This window comes from Antechinus flavipes, chromosome 2 (assembly GCF_016432865.1).
Source record: "Antechinus flavipes isolate AdamAnt ecotype Samford, QLD, Australia chromosome 2, AdamAnt_v2, whole genome shotgun sequence".
Classification (NCBI taxonomy): Eukaryota; Metazoa; Chordata; class Mammalia; order Dasyuromorphia; family Dasyuridae; genus Antechinus; species Antechinus flavipes.
In genome coordinates, this window is record NC_067399.1 from 83,026,826 (window position 1) to 83,045,984 (window position 19,159).

The 19,159-nt window shown below is 34.1% G+C and overlaps 1 protein-coding gene across 4 annotated transcripts in view; it reads right to left on the bottom strand.

The window, feature by feature from the left end:
- The window catches only part of MAP4K3 (mitogen-activated protein kinase kinase kinase kinase 3), a 191,730-nt gene that overhangs the window by 31,983 nt on the left and 140,588 nt on the right, over positions 1-19,159 (bottom strand). For all 4 annotated transcript variants that reach the window (XM_051975155.1, XM_051975157.1, XM_051975156.1 and 1 more), the window contains 4 exons: positions 14,256-14,415; positions 13,660-13,772; positions 11,306-11,347; positions 8,477-8,561 (listed from right to left, as the gene is read on the bottom strand). In XM_051975155.1, the coding sequence (XP_051831115.1) occupies positions 8,477-8,561; positions 11,306-11,347; positions 13,660-13,772; positions 14,256-14,415 (400 nt within the window). The remainder of the gene's footprint in view (positions 1-8,476; positions 8,562-11,305; positions 11,348-13,659; positions 13,773-14,255; positions 14,416-19,159) is intronic.

The window sequence follows — 19,159 nt, forward strand, 5'->3', positions numbered from 1 at the left end:
ATGGCGTGGGGAGGGGTGTAACCTCCCTAGATGGGCCCACTGTGACTTAGCCATGACCAGAATTCATTACAATACCAGTGGTATGACCAGAAGCCCAGTCTGGATGGCTACGTGCACGGTTGGATACTGGAGAACTCAAACATAATCTGCAACACTTTTTTTCTGCTGGGCCTGAGAAACCTCTGTGAGCAGCAGAGTGCTCTTCAGGTGCTACACAGAGCTCACTGTGAGAGTTATGATGCTAGATCTTTCTGTGTCATCTCAGGGGGTGGTAATATTCATTTTCAGGGTCAGTACTCTTGTGCTCTGGGTCTCATCCCCACAGCAGTCATTCTGGCCCATAGTTAACATCACTGGTATCACTACCCCATGTTCACCCACAGTGTTCCCTTTTCATTGAAAAAATTATTTATGGTAAGGTTCTTTTTTTGTTTGCTCATTTTAAAAAAAACTTACTTCCTGATTGTACTTTGTTAGGGCTATATTTTAAACTTATTCCTTGCTATGTTACAGAACCTAGGTACCACAAACTAGATCTGTGAAATGCAACTGTTTCTGTTTCAGCAAAGTTTAGGTCTTTCTAGAATCTACCACACTTTTTCTTGCTCTGGTGCACAGTCCCTCTAAATATTGGAATGCTTTGAGGGGCACATTTCTGACCAGATCCCATGGGCAGTGTCTGTTAGAACTCTCTCTTTTTGCAAATAGACCCAGTATGGAAACATGGCTCCCTGTGATTTTTTGGTAGTTTTGTAGTTCTCAGAATTTAGTCTGATGTGTTTTCTAGATCTATTTAAGATCTAGAGGGGAGTGGGGCCACAGCAAAGGGAGAGGATAATAGGAAGAGGAGCGAGAAGTGCTATACCACAAAAGTGGTATAGACCTCACCACACTCCTTCTAGCAATGCACAAAAGTGATTTTAATTAGCTCTAACAAATTCTACTGTACTGAAAAGGCTATGTCTTGGTAGCTATATTCTGAGGACCAGGCTCACCATTATTAATTTGGTCAATTGGAACTAAGTTCTTGAGCCAAGGCAATCCAGGAAATGCAAGATACAAACCAGCCTTTAATTTCTGCCATTTTTCTTTATAGTTCCATAATTCAGTGGCAGAGGATCAACTAAAGAGGCAGTAGATGCTAAAAAATCAAGTGTTTTTAAATTGTCCATAAGCATTAACTCATTTGTCAGTACTCTAAGTGTTAGATCCTTGTCCAGTAACTAAGAAGGATGAACTAAATTTTATCAATTCTGACATTCTTGCCATAAATTAAAGGAGAAGACAAAATCTAATTGCAGCTAAATTAAAGGGTAGCTCACAAATTCTTACTGAAGAGAAAAATAAGTGGGGGGTGGGAGATGATTTTATTATACAGCTAAGTCACAATCAATTTAATGAGAACTATGAAATGATACAAGGCCACATTTAAGGAAAGCTAAAATTAAGTTAATTGATGCACTGAGGGCTGGTTGAGGATTTTTAACAATTATGTCATTGATCTACATTTGACTATCATCACATGTGCATACCATATTACAAGAGTTGTATGTGTAATTAAAAAAAAAATGGATACATGGAAGAATACTTCAGATGGGAACAATATATACTTCCAAAATATATTTATAAAAATAAGAGAAAACTGAATGGTATTAAGATAGTCATAATAACTCTGAAATAGGATGAAATATTGGCTATCTGAATCTTTAGTATGGAATATTACAGAACACACAAGCAAAATAAAAACATGAAGTTGCAACAGCTTTCTGTGGTTTTCAAACAACTACAAGGAAAAGAAATGTGGTAAGTGACAGAAATGGAGTGTCTTTAGCCATATGGATTGAAGACTGTTATAAAAAATGTCTTCCTCTTTGGAAAACAGCTATTCACATAAAAGCTTCAAATTTATTTAAGGCAAATGCAAGAAAATAGAAGTGAAGTAGACATTGTTGTAGATACATCAATGAAGTAGATACATTTGCTGCAAAAGTTGCTTTGATAGCTTCAAAAATCAAGTTCAAGTGCATAATATAAAAATTATCAAAAAACGGGTCATTGAGGATGAAGTTGCAGCAGGGTAAATATTCTGATGTTTTGAAGAAAATAAGCAAGGAAACTATATGCACTGATCAAATTTTTAATGTGGATGAAACAAACTTATTTTGGTAAAGTATGCCTTTCAGAACTCATCTTGGGATTTTCAAGCATCTAAGGATTGTTCAATACTTTTATTGAGAAGCAATACAGAAGGGTATTCTAAATTAAAACTAATAATTACCTACAGGTCTCAAAATTCCTATGCTCTGAGAGGTTACAACCATCTAATGCTGTCAGTTCCTTAGTATCAAATAAGGACAGATTAGTGATTAAAACTGCTTCTGAAGACTAGTTTTTAAGTTATTTTAGACAAGATACTGAAAAACAGTGCAAGGACAACAAGATTCTATTTAACACCCCAGGTTATCCAACTGTACTTGGTTCACCATGTGACAATAATGAAACACAAATTCACCCAAAGAAGGTCTCTATATCTACCAGCACATTGCATGAAGATTTAAAGAAAGATAAGACAATGTGGTCTATGATACTAAAATATTTTAAATAACAATGCTTTCATTACATCATCTGTGGAGGTCTATCTTTTCATATGGTATTTAAGCAATTTCTGTTTTTAATTTCCGTTTGCTTTTTCCAACTATTTTGTGACTTTCTAATAAGCTTGAATAAAAAAACACATTTTTGTGGAGTCAAGATTGCTGATTAGAAACAGTTAAACTTTATTAACAACTCCACTCTCTCCCAACAACTGTAAAATAATGCCTCAAATCAAACTTTGGACCAGGAGAGTCAACAAAAAGTTTGGGTCATTTTGCTCCACTCTAAGAAAACATACAAGGTTTGTGACATTAGGATAGAAACTGACCTGGAACTTACACATGTGATGGCAGCAACAATGGCTGAAGCAGTTTTGGAAGCTTTCAGCCAAGATAAGGGGGATGAGACAACTGATCAGAAAGAGCTGATTGGGGATTCTGTGTTGGCACTGGGTGCTGCAACTCAACTGCCCATACCCAGTTCTGGGGCTCAGTTCTAGAGTGGAGAGGAGTTCTGGGGACTGGTCACAAGGCAGCAGTGGCCTTTCCAGTCACTTTTTAAAGACCAGTATAGTCCAGGAAAACAATAATCATATATTGCCCAATATCACACCACCTCAGAAACAACCAATATTAGCTTTGAAAGCAACAGCACCAAAAAAAAAAAAAAAATCTAAAGCTTGAAATAGTGTCTCCCCATATCCAAGTGAGCAGAGTTCAACTTTTAACATAATGTTCAAAGGAAAGAATTAAGCTGGGGAAAAAAAAAAGCAAATAACAATAAAATTGACCACAGAAAGCTATTATGGTGGCAGGGAAGACAATGTCTAAACTTAGGAGACAACAATATGAAAACAGCTATAAACAAAGCCTCACAGAAAAATGCTAATTGGACACACATCCAATAAAAATTTTTGAAAAGTAAGAAAGAGATTCAGAGTAGTACAGGAGGGGAAGCTAGTTGGTGTAGTGGATAGAACACTAGCACTAAAGTCAGAAGGATCTGAATTCAAATTTGACCTCAGACACTTAACACCTTCTAGCTGTATGACCCCAACTGCCTGTGGTGGCGGAGGGGAGTGATAGAGGAAAAAATGGGATGGGACAGAAATGAGAGTAAACTGTAAACTGTACTGTAAAGAAAACTGTAAAAACAGAACTAACAACTTGGCAAAATACACACACACACACACACACACACACCCCTTAAGAAAATAACTCCATAAAAAATATAATTGCCCTAATGGAAAAAAAAATTTCCAATAAAGAAGGAAGCTAATTAATTACTCCATGAGAGAATGTGAAATATTTCACTGGAAAAACAACAGACTTGAAAAATACATTGAGGAGAGATAAATAATCACTGGACTACCTGAAAGCCTTGACCAAAGAAAAAGCTAGACATTATATTTCAAAAAATTATCAAGACAAACTGCCTGATAGCAAAACAGAAACTGAAACAATGCACTTATATTCTTCTGAAAAAGATCACTAAATGAAAATTCTTTGGAATATTAAAGCAAAACTCCACACCTCCCAGGTCAAGGAGAAAATATTGCAAACATCCATTAAAAAAAAAAAATCTCAAATATCATGAAGCTACAATTAGGATCACAAAAGATTTAGCAGCTTCCATATTAAAAGAGCAGAGGCCTTGGAATGATATTCTAGAAGGCAAAAAGAACTAGGATTACAATTAAGAGCATATCTAGCAAAACTAGGTATAAATCCTGCAGGGGGAAAAATGGACATCAAATGAAAGAGGGGGTGGCTTTCAAACGTTCCTGATGAAAAGATCACAGCTGAGTAGAAAATTTGGCATAAGACTCAAGAGAAGCATAAAAAGATAAATATGAAAGAATAATTCTAAGAGCCTCAAAGTTAAACTGTTTACATTCCTACATGGGAAGCTAAGACATGTTGTTCCTAAGAACTTTTTCTTTTTTTGGTTGAGGCAATTGGGGGTAAGTGACTTGCTCAAGGTCATACAGCTAAGAAGTGTGTTTAAGTGTCTGAGGCTAGATTTGAACTCAGGTCCTCCTGACTTCAGGACTGCTTTATCCACTGTGCCACTTAGCAGCCCTGAACCTTTTCTTTGTTAGGGAAGTTTAAGGTAGTTTACATAGACAAAGAGCATGGATATGAACTGATTATGCTGGAATGATCTTAAAAAGAAAAAAAAATGAAGGGATGAAAAAAAGGAATGCATTAGAGAAGAAGAGGAAAGGAGTGGAATAGGGAAAATTTTTTCTCATTAAAAAAAGTACTCAAAAAAAAGCTTTTATGTGGAAGGGAGTGATCAATGCTTCAACCTCATTCTTACTGAAATTGGTTCAAGGAGGGAAAAATATATATAAACATTCAATTGTGTATGTATAGCTTAATAGGAAAAGAGAGGAAGAAGATAAGAGAAGAGAGGGAGTATGAGGGGAATATAAAAGGGAAGGTAGAATAAGGGAAGCAGCAGTTAGAAGCAAAATAGACGTTTTAGGAAGGACAGGGATAAAAAGAAACTTAATAGAAGAAATTAGGACTGTAAGAACACTGTGAAGAGCTCACCCATAAAATGGAAGTGGATACCAGAATCGATTAGAAACCAGAATCCAACAATATGTCTTTACAAGAGACATCCTTGACATATACAGTTACAATAAACATCTGGAACAGAATTTAATATGTTTCAGTGAAATTAAAAAAAAAAAGTCTGGGATATCAATCAATGATCTCAGAGAAAGCAAAAATAAAAGTAGACCTAATTAAAAAGGATAATCAGAGAAGCTGTGTTCTATTAAAAGATACTATAGAAATTAGGATTTTTGCAGCAAGTTTATCTGATAAAGCCTTCACTTATCAAAATATATACTGACTATAAAACTGAGTCAAACTTATCATAAATGGCTAAAGGACCTATATTTAGAAGGCAGTGTTCAGAAGAAGAAATCAATGCAAGATGAGTGCTTTCAGAATAACATAGCAAAACCTATGTGAACTGATGCAAAGTAGGAGAGAAGAATTGGGAGATTAATTGTGCACAGACAATAACAACAATGCCATAGGGATTATCATCTATGAAAGACTTAGTTGCTATGATCAATTCAATGACACAAGACAATTCCAAAGGACTCATGATGAAAAAATGCTATTCACATCCAGAAATAATCCGTGAACTCTGAGTACGAACCAAAGTATGATCTACTCTCTTTATTTTTCTTGCTTTTTGTGGAAATATGGCTATATGGAAATAAGTTTTGCATGATTTCACATGTATAACTGTTATCACATTGTTTGCTTTCTCAGTGAATAGGTGAGTGGTTAGAAGCAGAAAACTTGAAACTCAAAATTTTAAAAGAAAAAAAAGACTAAAAATAAATAATAATTTTGAAAAATATTTTTAAAACACCTTCAGCAAAGTTGCAGGATATAAAATAAACCCACATAAGTCATCAGCATTCTTATATATCACTAACAAAACCCAACACTTAGAGTTACAAAAAGAAATTCCATTTAAAGTAACTACTGATTGTATAAAATATTTAGGAATCTATCTGCCAAGGGAAAATCAGAAACTTTATGAGCAAAACTACAAAACACTTTCCACACAAATTAAGTCTGATCTAACCAACTGGAAAAATATTAAATGCTCTTGGATTGGGCGAGCAAATATAATAAAGATGACAATACTACCTAAATTATTCTATTTATTAAGCGCTATACCAATCAGACTCCCAAAAAACTACTTTGATGAATTAGAAAAAATAACAACAAAGATCATATGGAAAAACAAAAGGTCAAGAATTTCAAGGGAATTAATGAAAAAAAAAATCAAATGAAGGTGGCCTAGCTGTACCAGATCTAAAATTATATTATAAAGTAGCAGTTACTAAAACCATCTGGTATTGGCTAAGAAATAGACTAGTTGATCAATGGAATAGGTTAGGTTCAAAGGACAAAACAGCCAATAACTTTAATAATATAGTGTTTGACAAACCCAAAGACACCAGTTTCTGGGATAAGAATGCATTATTTGACAAAAATTGCTGGGAAAATTGGAAATCAGTATGGCAGAAACTAGGCATTGACCCATACTTAACACCATACACCAAGATAAGGTCAAAATGGGTTCATGACCTAGGCATAAAGAATGAGATTATAAATAAATTGGAAGAGCATAGGATAGTTTACCTCGCAGACCTGTGGAAGAGGGAGGAATTTATGACCAAAGAAGAACTAGAGATCACTATTGACCACAACATAGAAAATGTTGATTATATCAAATTGAAAAGTTTTTGTACAAACAAAACAAATGCAGACAAGATTAGAAGGGAAACAATAAACTGGGAAAACATTTTTACAGTCAAAGGTTCTGATAAAGGCCTCATTTCCAAAATATATAGAGAATTAACTCTAATCTATAAGAAATCAAACCATTCTCCAATTGATAAATGGTCAAAGGATATGAACAGACAATTCTCAGATGAAGAAATTGAAACTATTTATAGACATATGAAAATATGCTCCAAATCATTATTAATCAGAGAAATGCAAATTAAAACAACTCTGAGATACCACTACACACCTGTCAGATTGGCTAGAATGACAGGGAAAGATAATGGGGAATGTTGGAGGGGATGTGGGAAAACAGGGACACTAATACATTGTTGGTGGAATTGTGAATACATCCAGCCATTCTGGAGTGCAATTTGGAACTATGTTCAAAAAGTTATCAAACTGTGCATACCCTTTGATCCAGCAGTGTTTCTACTGGGCTTATACCCCAAAGAGATACTAAAGAAAGGAAAGGGACCTGTATGTGCCAAAATGTTTGTGGCAGCCCTGTTTGTAGTGGCTAGAAGCTGGAAAATGAATGGATGCCCATAAATTGAACAATGGTTGAGTAAATTGTGGTATATGAATGTTATGAAATATTATTGTTCTGTAAGGAATGACCAGCAGGATGAATACAGAGAGGACTGGCGAGACTTACATGAACTGATGCTAAGTGAAATGAGCAGAACCAGGAGATCATTATATACCTCAACAACGATACTGTTTGAGGATGTATTCTGATGGAAGTGGATCTCTTCGATAAAGAGAGCTTTAATTGATCAAAGATGGACAGAAGCAGCTACACCCAGAGAAAGAACACTGGGAAATGAATATAAACTGCTTGCATTTTTGTTTTTCTTCCCGGGTTATTTATACCTTCTGAATTCAATTCTCCTTGTGCAACAAGAAAACTGTTCGGTTCTGCACACATATATTGTATCTAGGATATACTGTAACCCATTCAACATGTAAAGAACTGCTTGCCATCTGGGGGAAGGGATGGAGGGAGGAAGGGGAAAAATCGCAACAGAAGTGAATGCAAGGGATAATGCTGTAAAAAATTACCCTGGCATGCGTTCTATCAATAAAAAGTTATTAAAAAAAAAAAGAAAAAAAGAAAAATTTTTTAAAAAATACACTTATTTTATAGCTTTTGCTGTTTTATTATAAAGGATATAAGATACAAAATGTAGAAAACAATTCAAAACAACATGTGGGCTACTTTAGGTTGCCAAGCAAAACAATTAATGTATTTGACTACCACCATTAAACTACTAACTAAAAACTGGATGCTTGCCAGGACACAAATCTTAAGAGTTTGGTCACAGGGTCTACTGAGATGGTTACATAGTATAAGAAAAAGTAGTAATAACAATTGATACATATAGTTTATAATTTTAACATAAGATGATCTTCATTATCTTAATTTGAATGAAAGGCAATATTAACAAGATTTTTTATCTTTGGTCATACATTGACAAGGTAAATAAAACTGAATGGCTTCAATGTTTCAACTAAAATGTTAACACTGCATGACAAATATACATAGTATTTACCTCTTGTGTCTGGGTTTATCCATGATGTTGCACAGTGAATTTTCAAGGGGCACCCATTAAAAACTTTTGAAAAACAAGCACCCATCTGAAAAAGTAAAACAGAGCCAGTATGCTTAAAGAACTAAGCAAAAGGTTACCATGATTAATTTTTATTTTTTAAAACAGGGATCCAGAATTCTTGGTAATTCTTCAAACAAGACAATCTTTCTAATTGTAAAACCAATATATAAAACATTTTAAATATGTCAGAAAATGAGGAAAGACAAAAGCAAACAATGAAATATTTTTTATTCTTCTGATTTTCTGAATAAATATGACTAAAGAAGCTTTCCCTTTTGACAATTTGTTTATGTATGATATTAACTCAATAATAAATATGAAAATAGTATATGAAAATATACTATAATCTTTTAGGATAATAATAAAATTGAAAAAGTCACAAAGGTAAAGCTTTTTTTTTCCTATTTTGCTTGTAAAATTATTCTGATGGCTGAAAATGTTAGAAAAATGAAAATCAATAAAACTGAATATAACTTTTTTCTGCCAGAGTCTCATGAGAAATGTATCTTTCTAGCAGTTTTCCTGTACATAATATAGTCCACATTTTTTTTCTTTCTAAGAAAGCTTCCCCGAGGACATTTTATAGAATTTGCATGGGATTAAAGTCCTTCAAACTTTGTGATTCCTAAGAAATATACAGCACAATTTTTGTCATTTAAATTTTGCTTTATGTTAATCAAGAATCCAATAAAACATCAACTGAAAAGTTCTATTTTGATCACAATCAACATTTATTTTATAGACCATTTCTCAATTTAATTTCTCATAATAATTGATAAGAATGTGGGTAGAGTCATAAAATTATATTTGATCAGATAAAGTCTTTTTTTCCCAAAGTTACACTAAGTTGAAAGAATAACTTTTGATATACTAGGCATCATACTGCTATATCAAGGCAAGTAAATAAGGTGAGAGACACCTGAGACAGGACAAATACTTTTCTTCAATACTAGTAACTAAATGAAGGATTTTGTTTTAGCTAAATACCTAAAATAGTTTAACTAAAATTTCACTTGACTCAGATACAACTAATAAACAATATTTCCAACGTCTTAAAATTTTTTTAAAGTAGAATTATTACAAAGTGGTAGAAGGAGATCACTTTTAAAAAGTGAAATTTTTGCTATGTTGTAGAAATCACATAATTTAAATAATATTAATTGTATTTTAAGGTAGTGGAGGGAAAGATCTGAAACTTCACTGGTGAAGGAAATTCTAAGGGTGTAGGTCAGCACTTCCTTTGTAATCACAGTTCAAGATGCTAAATGACTTGTCCAGTGCTCCATAGCCAGTATGTGTCAGCAAAAACTGACCACAGGTCTTCCTAAGCATTACACTAGCGTTCTATCTATTCCATAAGGTTGGCTCTTTTAAGATAACTGAAAAAAATAATTAGAAATAAATTAAGGCAACATTTACCCTTGAAGATGAAATAAATATATATGGCATATTTAAAAAGTGAATGTAAAAATAAAAAGCAATAGTTAAAAAAAGTCGATGCTAGCTCTGAATTAGAGTAATCACTGCCATGTCACACAAGCATGCCTTGAAATAGATGAATATCCTGCTAAGATCAGCATTTATCTTACTTGGTTAACTGTATCAGGAATAAATATGAAGTGCTTAAAAGATCTGTCTATACTAATTATATTCTGGTCATCTTAACAGCACATTTTGGTAACACATTATTCATCCTTAAATATGTTTGAGTGTGCATGTATTTATGTATTTATATAAGGTATTTTGCTAAGAGAGTAATTAATTCTTTGGATTTCTATGTATGTACTGAGACTATGGTATTGGGAGGCAAAAGAGCAAACTGTGGCTAGTCTCTTTGAAGCATTAAAGATTCTACAGTTTATAACAGGATTTCCAGTTAGAAAGGATTCTGAAGATGGTCTGCTGAACTCCTTTGCTTTTGTAAATGGAGAAAACGAGGGCCAGAAAGGTTAAGTACTTTGAATAGTCACATTGTTAATAACAATTAATAGTGCTGGGATTTGAACACTAGGTCTCTGATTGCATGTCTACTTCTCAAGAATGAGTAGAGGCTACAGATAGTAGAATGGTGAATAATAGGTACAGAAAAAAAGCCTATGGGTATAGCGTTTGTGTTATTTTGAAAAGCTATGTACAAGTTATATGCAAACTAATGTTTTAAAATACATGTTATTCATATACTTTAATATATTTAACATGTATTGGTCTACCTGCCATATAGAGGAGGAAGTGGGGGGAAGAAGAGGAAAAGTTGGAATAGAAGGTTTTCAGGGGTCAATCCTGAAAAATTACCCATGCATATATCTTGTAAATAAAAAGCTAGAATTAAAAAAAATAATAAAATACATATTACTTACAATATTTGAAATGCTAGTATTAAAATTCCAGAAAACGTTTATTAATGTTTAAATAATTTATGTTTAAGGTGGGGAGATAAGCCCTGGGGTTACTAAAACAAAAATGGAAAAAAGGCCCAGCCTCAGAAAATCAATGAAGATTCTAAGTGTAAGTACAACAGGCACAAGATAAATAAAAAGAACAAGGAATTTCAAGAGAATGAGGGTGTTATCAAAAGCTAGAAGGAAAGAGGCACTGATGTGTTTATAGATTTAATACAAATTTTGCTAATTCTGAATTTCTAATATTTTACACTGTGGTTACAGAAATATTTTTCAAATAGGCAAATATACCCACTGATTCAAATGAGTATCAATGATCTCATTTTCCTGTTTTGTTTAGTAAGTTACCTTTTCACCATTTAGTACTTACATGCACTTTAGGTGTTGGAGGAAGACCATTGCTAATAGGTTTCTAGAAAAAGAAATGCATTGGGCAAATTATAATTATAGACTTTATAAAAGGATTATCTTAATTTCAAGGTTAAAGTAAAAAATTATGAATAAACATCAAGGAACAGAATTAAAAACTGTACTGTAATTAGAAATACCTGAAATGAGGTTAATCCCAATAAATTGAAATCCAAAAGGTACAATCAGATTAAGGTCACATGAAAAAAATAAACTGTAGACAAAGTACTAACTTATATAAAGCAATTATTTGATATATTTTTCACATACTAGCCTGAAACAAATTTTTTCTTTTCAGGTAAGGTATTTTAAAGATAATTCCTTCATGTATGTTCTTAATTGGTATTACTGTCAACTCCTGACAATAGTTCTCTATTGCCATTATGCAATGAACAGTCTTCCTTAAATTAAGGTTCCTAGTAGTATTGTATTATATTATCTATTTTTGCATAACTAAAATGTTAAGTTATGTGTTTTTCAAAATGTATAGCAGTTACAACTAGTGTAATATTCAATTTTTTGTTGTTGTTCTGGATTCTCTTTTTAAATTAGACTGGATTTTCAATCTACAGCTTTTTTTGAGGGGGGGAATTCAAAAATAACTAAAAGATGCATGATTCTCATTAGGAAAACCATATCATTTTTTAATATAAAAAGATGAGCTTTCTGCTAATGGTAGAACAAGTCTACTATTGTTTTAAATTCTTCCCTGTAAATGTGCATGCTGTATAGAACTATACATAAAATACCCAGTATTCAAATTAAAAAAATTCTAAAATCTCTCTTAGATGTTACAGTGTTTGATAATGCAGTAAGAGTTTGCTTAGAAAAAAAGCTCTAAGGGGCAGCTAGGTGGCTCGTTGGAGCACCAGCTCTGAAGACAAGAGGACCCCAGTTCAAATGTGGCAAAACACTTAATGCCACCTAGCTGTGTGACCTGAGCAAGTCACTTAACCCCAATGGCCTCAGCCAAAAAAAAAAAAAAAAAAAAAAAAAAAGAAAAGAAAAAAGCATATAGAACAAAATCTTTACCTACCATACATGCTATCATACATTTTAGATTAAAAGTCTGTGAAAAACACACTCCTCCCTTCCCCTCTCCCCCCCTTTCCTCCCTATCCCTCCCCTTCCCTCCTGACCCTTAGGTTAATATTAATATTAAGGGGGGAAAAAAAGAACTAAGTAAAGATGAAGAGTTTAGGAAATAGTGTCTAACTTATCTACTTGAAATGAAGTATCTGAAAAAGTTAAGTACAACCTAGAGAGTTATTTTACCTACAGCCATTCAATCTTTGCTAAAAAGTGAACTCAAGAGATATTATTAGAATGATATGAGAATTAATAATCAAATTAATCAAGGATTTCTTCCTTTCTCTATTTGTAACCATTTAATTTTTGAATTAATCACTTCGAGAGCAGGCTGGCCCGAGTTGAACAGGTCTCCAATCTTTAAAAACTGGTTAAGACTTAGAATGATATAAAAAAATCTCATAATAATATATTGCTTTCAAGCTGAAAGACTGATAAGATTTCTTATTCAGCTTAGAGCAGCTAGTAATGAGAACTAATGATTTCATAACATCTCTTCTTTTTAAAAAGTAGGGACTTAAGTATAATTGCACATGTGTTGCTTACTGATGAGAATGTTCCTAATTTGATAAAAATATCACTTTAACTAGTATATACAAAATTAAATGGAATCTTTTCTTAATTTCATTGGGATCTTCTCTATAAAAAGTAGTAATTTATTTTTCCCCTCAGCAACTGATGGACATCGATATGTAGCTGGAGTTTTCTTTCCAAATATTACAAATTTTTTATATTTACAGGACATTACAAAAATATTCTATTAGAGCACTTTAACACACAAAATATAAATAGCTAACAGTTTGCTTTCAGTTTTTCCCCAAGTGACCTATGATAGAAACATTTATCTTGATTTTTCCTTGTTCACTCAGATTTTCTCTTAAAATTAACAAGGATGCCACTAACTCTGTACTGGGCAGTCCAGGATAATTAGACTGTATTACAATATAGTAGTGACTTTATTAGTCCAGTTAAGTAGACTGGGGGAAATACTGTAGCTTGCCTTATCCTTAATGGGGGATAGGGCCTTTTGTAGTCATTTTTTACCCATACTGATGTTTACTGATAAAAAAAGTTTTACTTAATAAAAAAAAGAAGTGCTCCTATATACTGAGAAGCTCAAATTTTATAATGTATTCTGGAATAATCAAATATTAATTAAAGTTGAGTTAATTCACATCTCAGCATTACCATAATAGTGTACAAATAGAATTTATAAGTAATACCTACTGGAACATCTTTCTTTTCTTTCCTTGAAAGGTTTGTGCCTTTATTTTCATTCTGCTGCTGGTATAATGAACCACTTCGTTCACCATTCAGCTGGAAGGAGTTCAGTCCATTACCTTAATAAGACACGTTTAATTACAACAAAGTGCATATTTATGAGTATTAATGTACATTAAAGAATTTCTAATTTTTTTTAAAGACGCTTTTTCATATTGTGAAGAAATGAACTTTTTTGAAATGAAAAGTATATACACATCATTTTTTTCTTTTCATATTTCCTTAACATTTTCTTATAGAATAACATTTAAAGTAGATAAACGAAAATTATTCACTAATTTTAAAATGTTACAAAAAGAAATCTTTAAGATGAGAAATTAAAAAAACAAAACAAAAACCTCCAAACTGAGAATTTTAACTGTGGACATTTTCAATAAAATGCTACCATTTGTGTGAGAAAAAGCAGCAAAAGATGGATATACCATTTCCCAGCACTTGCCCCTAAATTATATTCAGATTCAATTTCTCAAGATCTATTTTTTCCTTCCCCCAAGTCATATGTCCAGTGTTGCTAGATTTTACTTAGCTTTTTCCCTTAATACCTAAAGCAGCAGGCTTCTGTGGGGGTAACCGGGGAGGTGGTGGTCGGGGTGGAACTTGTGATGGCTTTGCTGGACTCTCAGGCACAGGACATCTCTTGATTGTTCCTTGATTATCATCCTCAGTGGCAGGGTTTTCCTGTGGTATGTAGATGGATTTAGGCTGAAATGATACATAAAAGTTGTAAGGATACAAAAATTAAATAAAATTTTTCCCTGAAGGAAAGACCTTAATTTAACTTATCTAATAAAACATGTCCTTTGAAAGCTAAACCTTCTGTGAAGACAAATCATCATTCCTTATTGATATCAGAAACTCAATCAGCTAAAATAAAGAAAAAAGCGATAAACACAAGTTTAAATTTTCCTATTCAAGTTCTTGGATAAATCATATAAATGAAAACAGTTAAACAGTACTATGCAAAGCAGAAGAGCAAAAGTATTTTTGATAATTTTAGAGTGCTATGCTTGACAAAAGTCATTCAGCTTTAAGTCAATAGTATCATCATTTTAAATAAATGGTAGAATATCTTTTAAAATTTAATTAATGTCCATATTTGCATCATAGATCTGCCTTTGGCAGTCAGGTGAGGCCCACATATGACTTCTTAAAACAAATCACACACAGGGTGACAAAGGAAAGCAATGATAATGACACATTCACAAAATTTAAAAATGTCTAAAAAACACCAAATAAATGGATACCAAATTAAGAAAATTCTATTCTACAGTTAAATACTATGGAGTCACAATCAGGATAACATAAGATTTAGCAGTTTCTACATTAAAAGATCAGAAGGTTTGGGAGTAATAGTTTTAGAGGGCAAAAGAAGTTGGATTACCTAAGAATCATCTACTCAGCAAAAGTGAGTATAAATCCTTCAGGGGAAAAAAATGAATATTCAATGAAATAGGAGACTTTTCAACATTTCTGATGAACAGAACAAAGCTACATAGAAAATCTGACTTTCAAATATAAGACTCAAGAGAAGAATGAAAAAGTAAATACGAAAGAGAAATCATAAGGATTCTCAATAAAATTAAACTGTTCATACATATTTCTACATGAAAAAATGATACCTACAATTTTTAAAAAACATTAATTAGGTCAGTTAAAAGGAGTATACATCTAAAAAGGACACAAGTCTGAGTTCAGTACCATGGGATGATTATCTAAAAAAATAAAACTAAGAAGTGAGAAAGAGGAATGCACTGGTGGAGGGGAAAAGGGAGAGTTAGAATGGAGTATATTTGATATAATAGACCTTTTACAGTGGAGAAGATGAGGGAGGTGGCAGGGTACACCTGAAATAGGCTCAAAAGGGAGTAACAAAATACTCAACAGTATATAGAAATTTATCTTATTATACAGAGAAAGTAAGAAGAGAAGGGGATAGGAAACTGTTTAACAGAAGGCAGAGCGGCATAAGCTCCGCGCTTTCTCTCACTATCCACTTCATTACAAGCCTCTGAATCAATGCTTGACTGAAAAAAACCCACAAATAGTTACCAAGAGAAGCCATCCTTGAGATCCGCCAAGAAAGGTCTGTCTTTACTGGAGGCTGGGGCGGTTTTAGATCGGGCGCAGGCTGAGGGCAGCGGCAGTGAGAGCACGGGAGCAGAGCTGAGAGGGGGTGGGGAGTGATCGCAGCCGTCTCTGCGGGGAGAGCTTCGCTACAGGTTTGGAACCTGCAGCAAGTCAGCAGCCCAGCAGAGAAGCTAAAAACACCGGGGCTGAAGAACACAACCGCAAACAGCTGGAGTCTCTCAGGACCTGCCCCCCCCCCCTTCCCCCCCCTCAGTGACTCAGCACGCTTTGGGATCTCAGAGCGCAGGCGCAGCACAGTCCTGCTAGTGCCTCACTGCTGCCCCCTGCAGTCTGTAGAGGAAGCTCGATAACACACCCAGCCCCCCCCCAAAGAAAGACTCCAGTTTTTTCTGTTTTTCTTTGGTAGTTTGTCTCTGATTAATAGACAGAATGAGCAAGAAGCTGAAGAGGACTTTAACCCTTGACAGCTTCTACACAGATAGAGAGCAGACTCTAAATCCTGAGGAGACTAAAAACAGGCAGTCCCCAGGTGATTCCCAAAGGAGGAGATTGTCTGTTCCTCAGCACAGATGAACCTCATAGAAGTGATTAAAAAGGCTCTCACAAGGGAGCTAGAAGAAAAATGGGGAAAGCAGAGTGAGGCTTGGCAAAAGGAGAAGGAAGCTTGGGAAAAGGAGAGGGAGGCTTGGCAAAAGAGCCTGGAGAAGTCAGTTAAAGAGAGAGTGGATAAAGAAGTAAAATCCTTGAAAAATAGGATTAGTGAACTGGAAACAGAAAACAGCTCTCTAAAAAACAAAATTGGCGAAATGGAAAAAAATTCCACAGAACAAAAGAACTCAATTGGACAATTAGAGAAAGATTTTAAAAAAGTGAGTGAAGAGAATACTTCACTGAAAATCAGAATTGAACAAGTGGAATTGAATGACTCGAGGAGACAAGAAGAATCAGTCAAGCAAATCCAAAAAAATCAAACAATGGAGAAAAATGTGAAATACCTTCTGGGGAAGACAACAGACCTGGAAAACAGATCCAGGAGAGACAATCTGAGAATCATTGGACTCCCAGAAAAACATGATGAAAAAAAGAGCCTGGACACTGTCTTCCAGGAAATTATCAAAGAGAACTGCCCAGAAGTCATAGGAACAGAGGAAAAAATAAACATTGAAAGGATTCATCGATCACCCACTGAAAGGGATCCTAAAATCAAAACACCAAGGAATATAGTGGCCAAATGCCAGAACCCTCAGATGAAAGAAAAAATATTGCAAGCGGCTAGAAAAACCCAATTCAAGTATCAAGGAGCCACAATAAGGATCACCCAGGATCTGGCAGCATCCACATTAAAAGATCGAAGGGCCTGGAATATGATATTCCGAAAGGCTAAGGAACTTGGTATGCAACCAAAAATAACTTACCCAGCGAGAATGAGCATCTTTTTCCAGGGAAGAAGATGGACATTCAACGAAGTAAGCGAATTTCATCTATTTCTGATGAAAAAACCAGAACTTAACAAAAAGTTTGATCTACAAATATAGAACTCAAGAGAAATCTAAAAAGGTAAAGATTAATCTTGGGAACTATATTTTGACTATATAGATGTATAAAGAATACATGTATACCTTGTTCTAGAAATTGATGTGGAAAGGACATTGTACCAGAAAAAGGGTAAAGTGGGGGTAGTACATCTCATGAAGAGGCATAGGAAACCTATTATATCTGAGAGAAAGAATGGAGGGGGATGAATATAGTGGGTATCTTACTGCCTTCAGAATTGGCTTTAAGTGAAAAATCTTAAGACATATTCAATCTAAGGTGAAACTTCTCCCATCTCATTGAAAAGTGAGAAGGGAAAAGTGGAAAGGGAAGGAATAAGCTAAGCGGAAGGGAATACGAGAACTGGGAGGGAAAGGGGTAAGATAGGGGGAGGAACTCTAAGGCGGGGGGAGGGACACTAAAAAGGGAGGGCTGTGAGAAGCAAGGGGTGCTCACAAGCTTAATACTTGGAAGGGGGGGAAAGGGGAAAGAAGGGAGGAAAGCATAAACCGGGGTTAACAAGATGGCAAGTAATACAGAATTGGTCATTCTAACCATAAATGTGAACGGGGTAAACTCCCCCATAAAGAGGAAGCGGTTAGCAGAATGGATTAAAAGCCAGAATCCTACAATATGTTGTTTACAGGAAACACACCTGAAGCGGGGAGATACATGCAGGTTAAAGGTAAAAGGTTGGAGCAAAATCTACTATGCTTCAGGTGAAGTCAAAAAAGCAGGGGTAGCCATCCTGATCTCAGATCAAGCTAAAGCAAAAATTGACCTAATTAAAAGAGATAAGGAAGGACACTATATCTTGCTAAAGGGTAGCATGGATAATGAAGCACTATCTATATTAAACATATATGCACCAAGTGGGGTAGCATCTAAATTCTTAAAAGAGAAACTAAGAGAGCTGCAAGAAGAAATAGACAGTAAAACTATAATAGTGGGAGATCTTAACCTTGCACTCTCAGAATTAGATAAATCAAACCAGAAAATAAATAAGAAAGAAGTCAAAGAGGGAAACAGAATACTAGAAAAGCTAGATATGATAGATCTCTGGAGAAAATGTAATGGAGACAGAAAGGAATACACTTTCTTTTCAGCAGTTCATGGAACCTATACAAAAATTGACCATATATTAGGACATAAAAACCTCAAACTCAAATGTAGTAAGGCAGAAATAGTAAATGCATCCTTTTCAGACCACGATGCAATGAAAATTACATTCAACAAAAAAGCAGGGGGAAGTAGACCAAAAAATAATTGGAAACTAAATAATCTCATACTAAAGAATGATTGGGTAAAACAGCAAATCATAGACATAATTAATAACTTCACCCAAGAAAACGATAATAATGAGACATCATACCAAAATGTATGGGATGCAGCCAAAGCGGTAATAAGGGGAAATTTCATATCTCTAGAGGCCTATTTGTATAAAATAGAGAAAGAGAAGGTCAATGAATTGGGTTTGCAATTAAAAATGCTAGAAAAGGAACAAATTAAAAACCCCCAGTCAAACACTAAACTTGAAATTCTAAAAGTAAAAGGTGAGATCAATAAAATTGAAAGTAAAAAAACTATTGAATTGATTAATAAAACTAAGAGTTGGTTCTATGAAAAAACCAACAAAATAGACAAACCCTTAGTAAATCTGATTAAAAAAAGGAAAGAGGAAAATCAAATTGTTAGTCTTAAAAATGTAAAGGGAGAACTCACCACTAACGAAGAGGAAATTAGAGCAATAATTAGGAGTTACTTTGCCCAACTTTATGCCAATAAATTCGACAACTTAAATGAAATAGAAAAATACCTCCAAAAA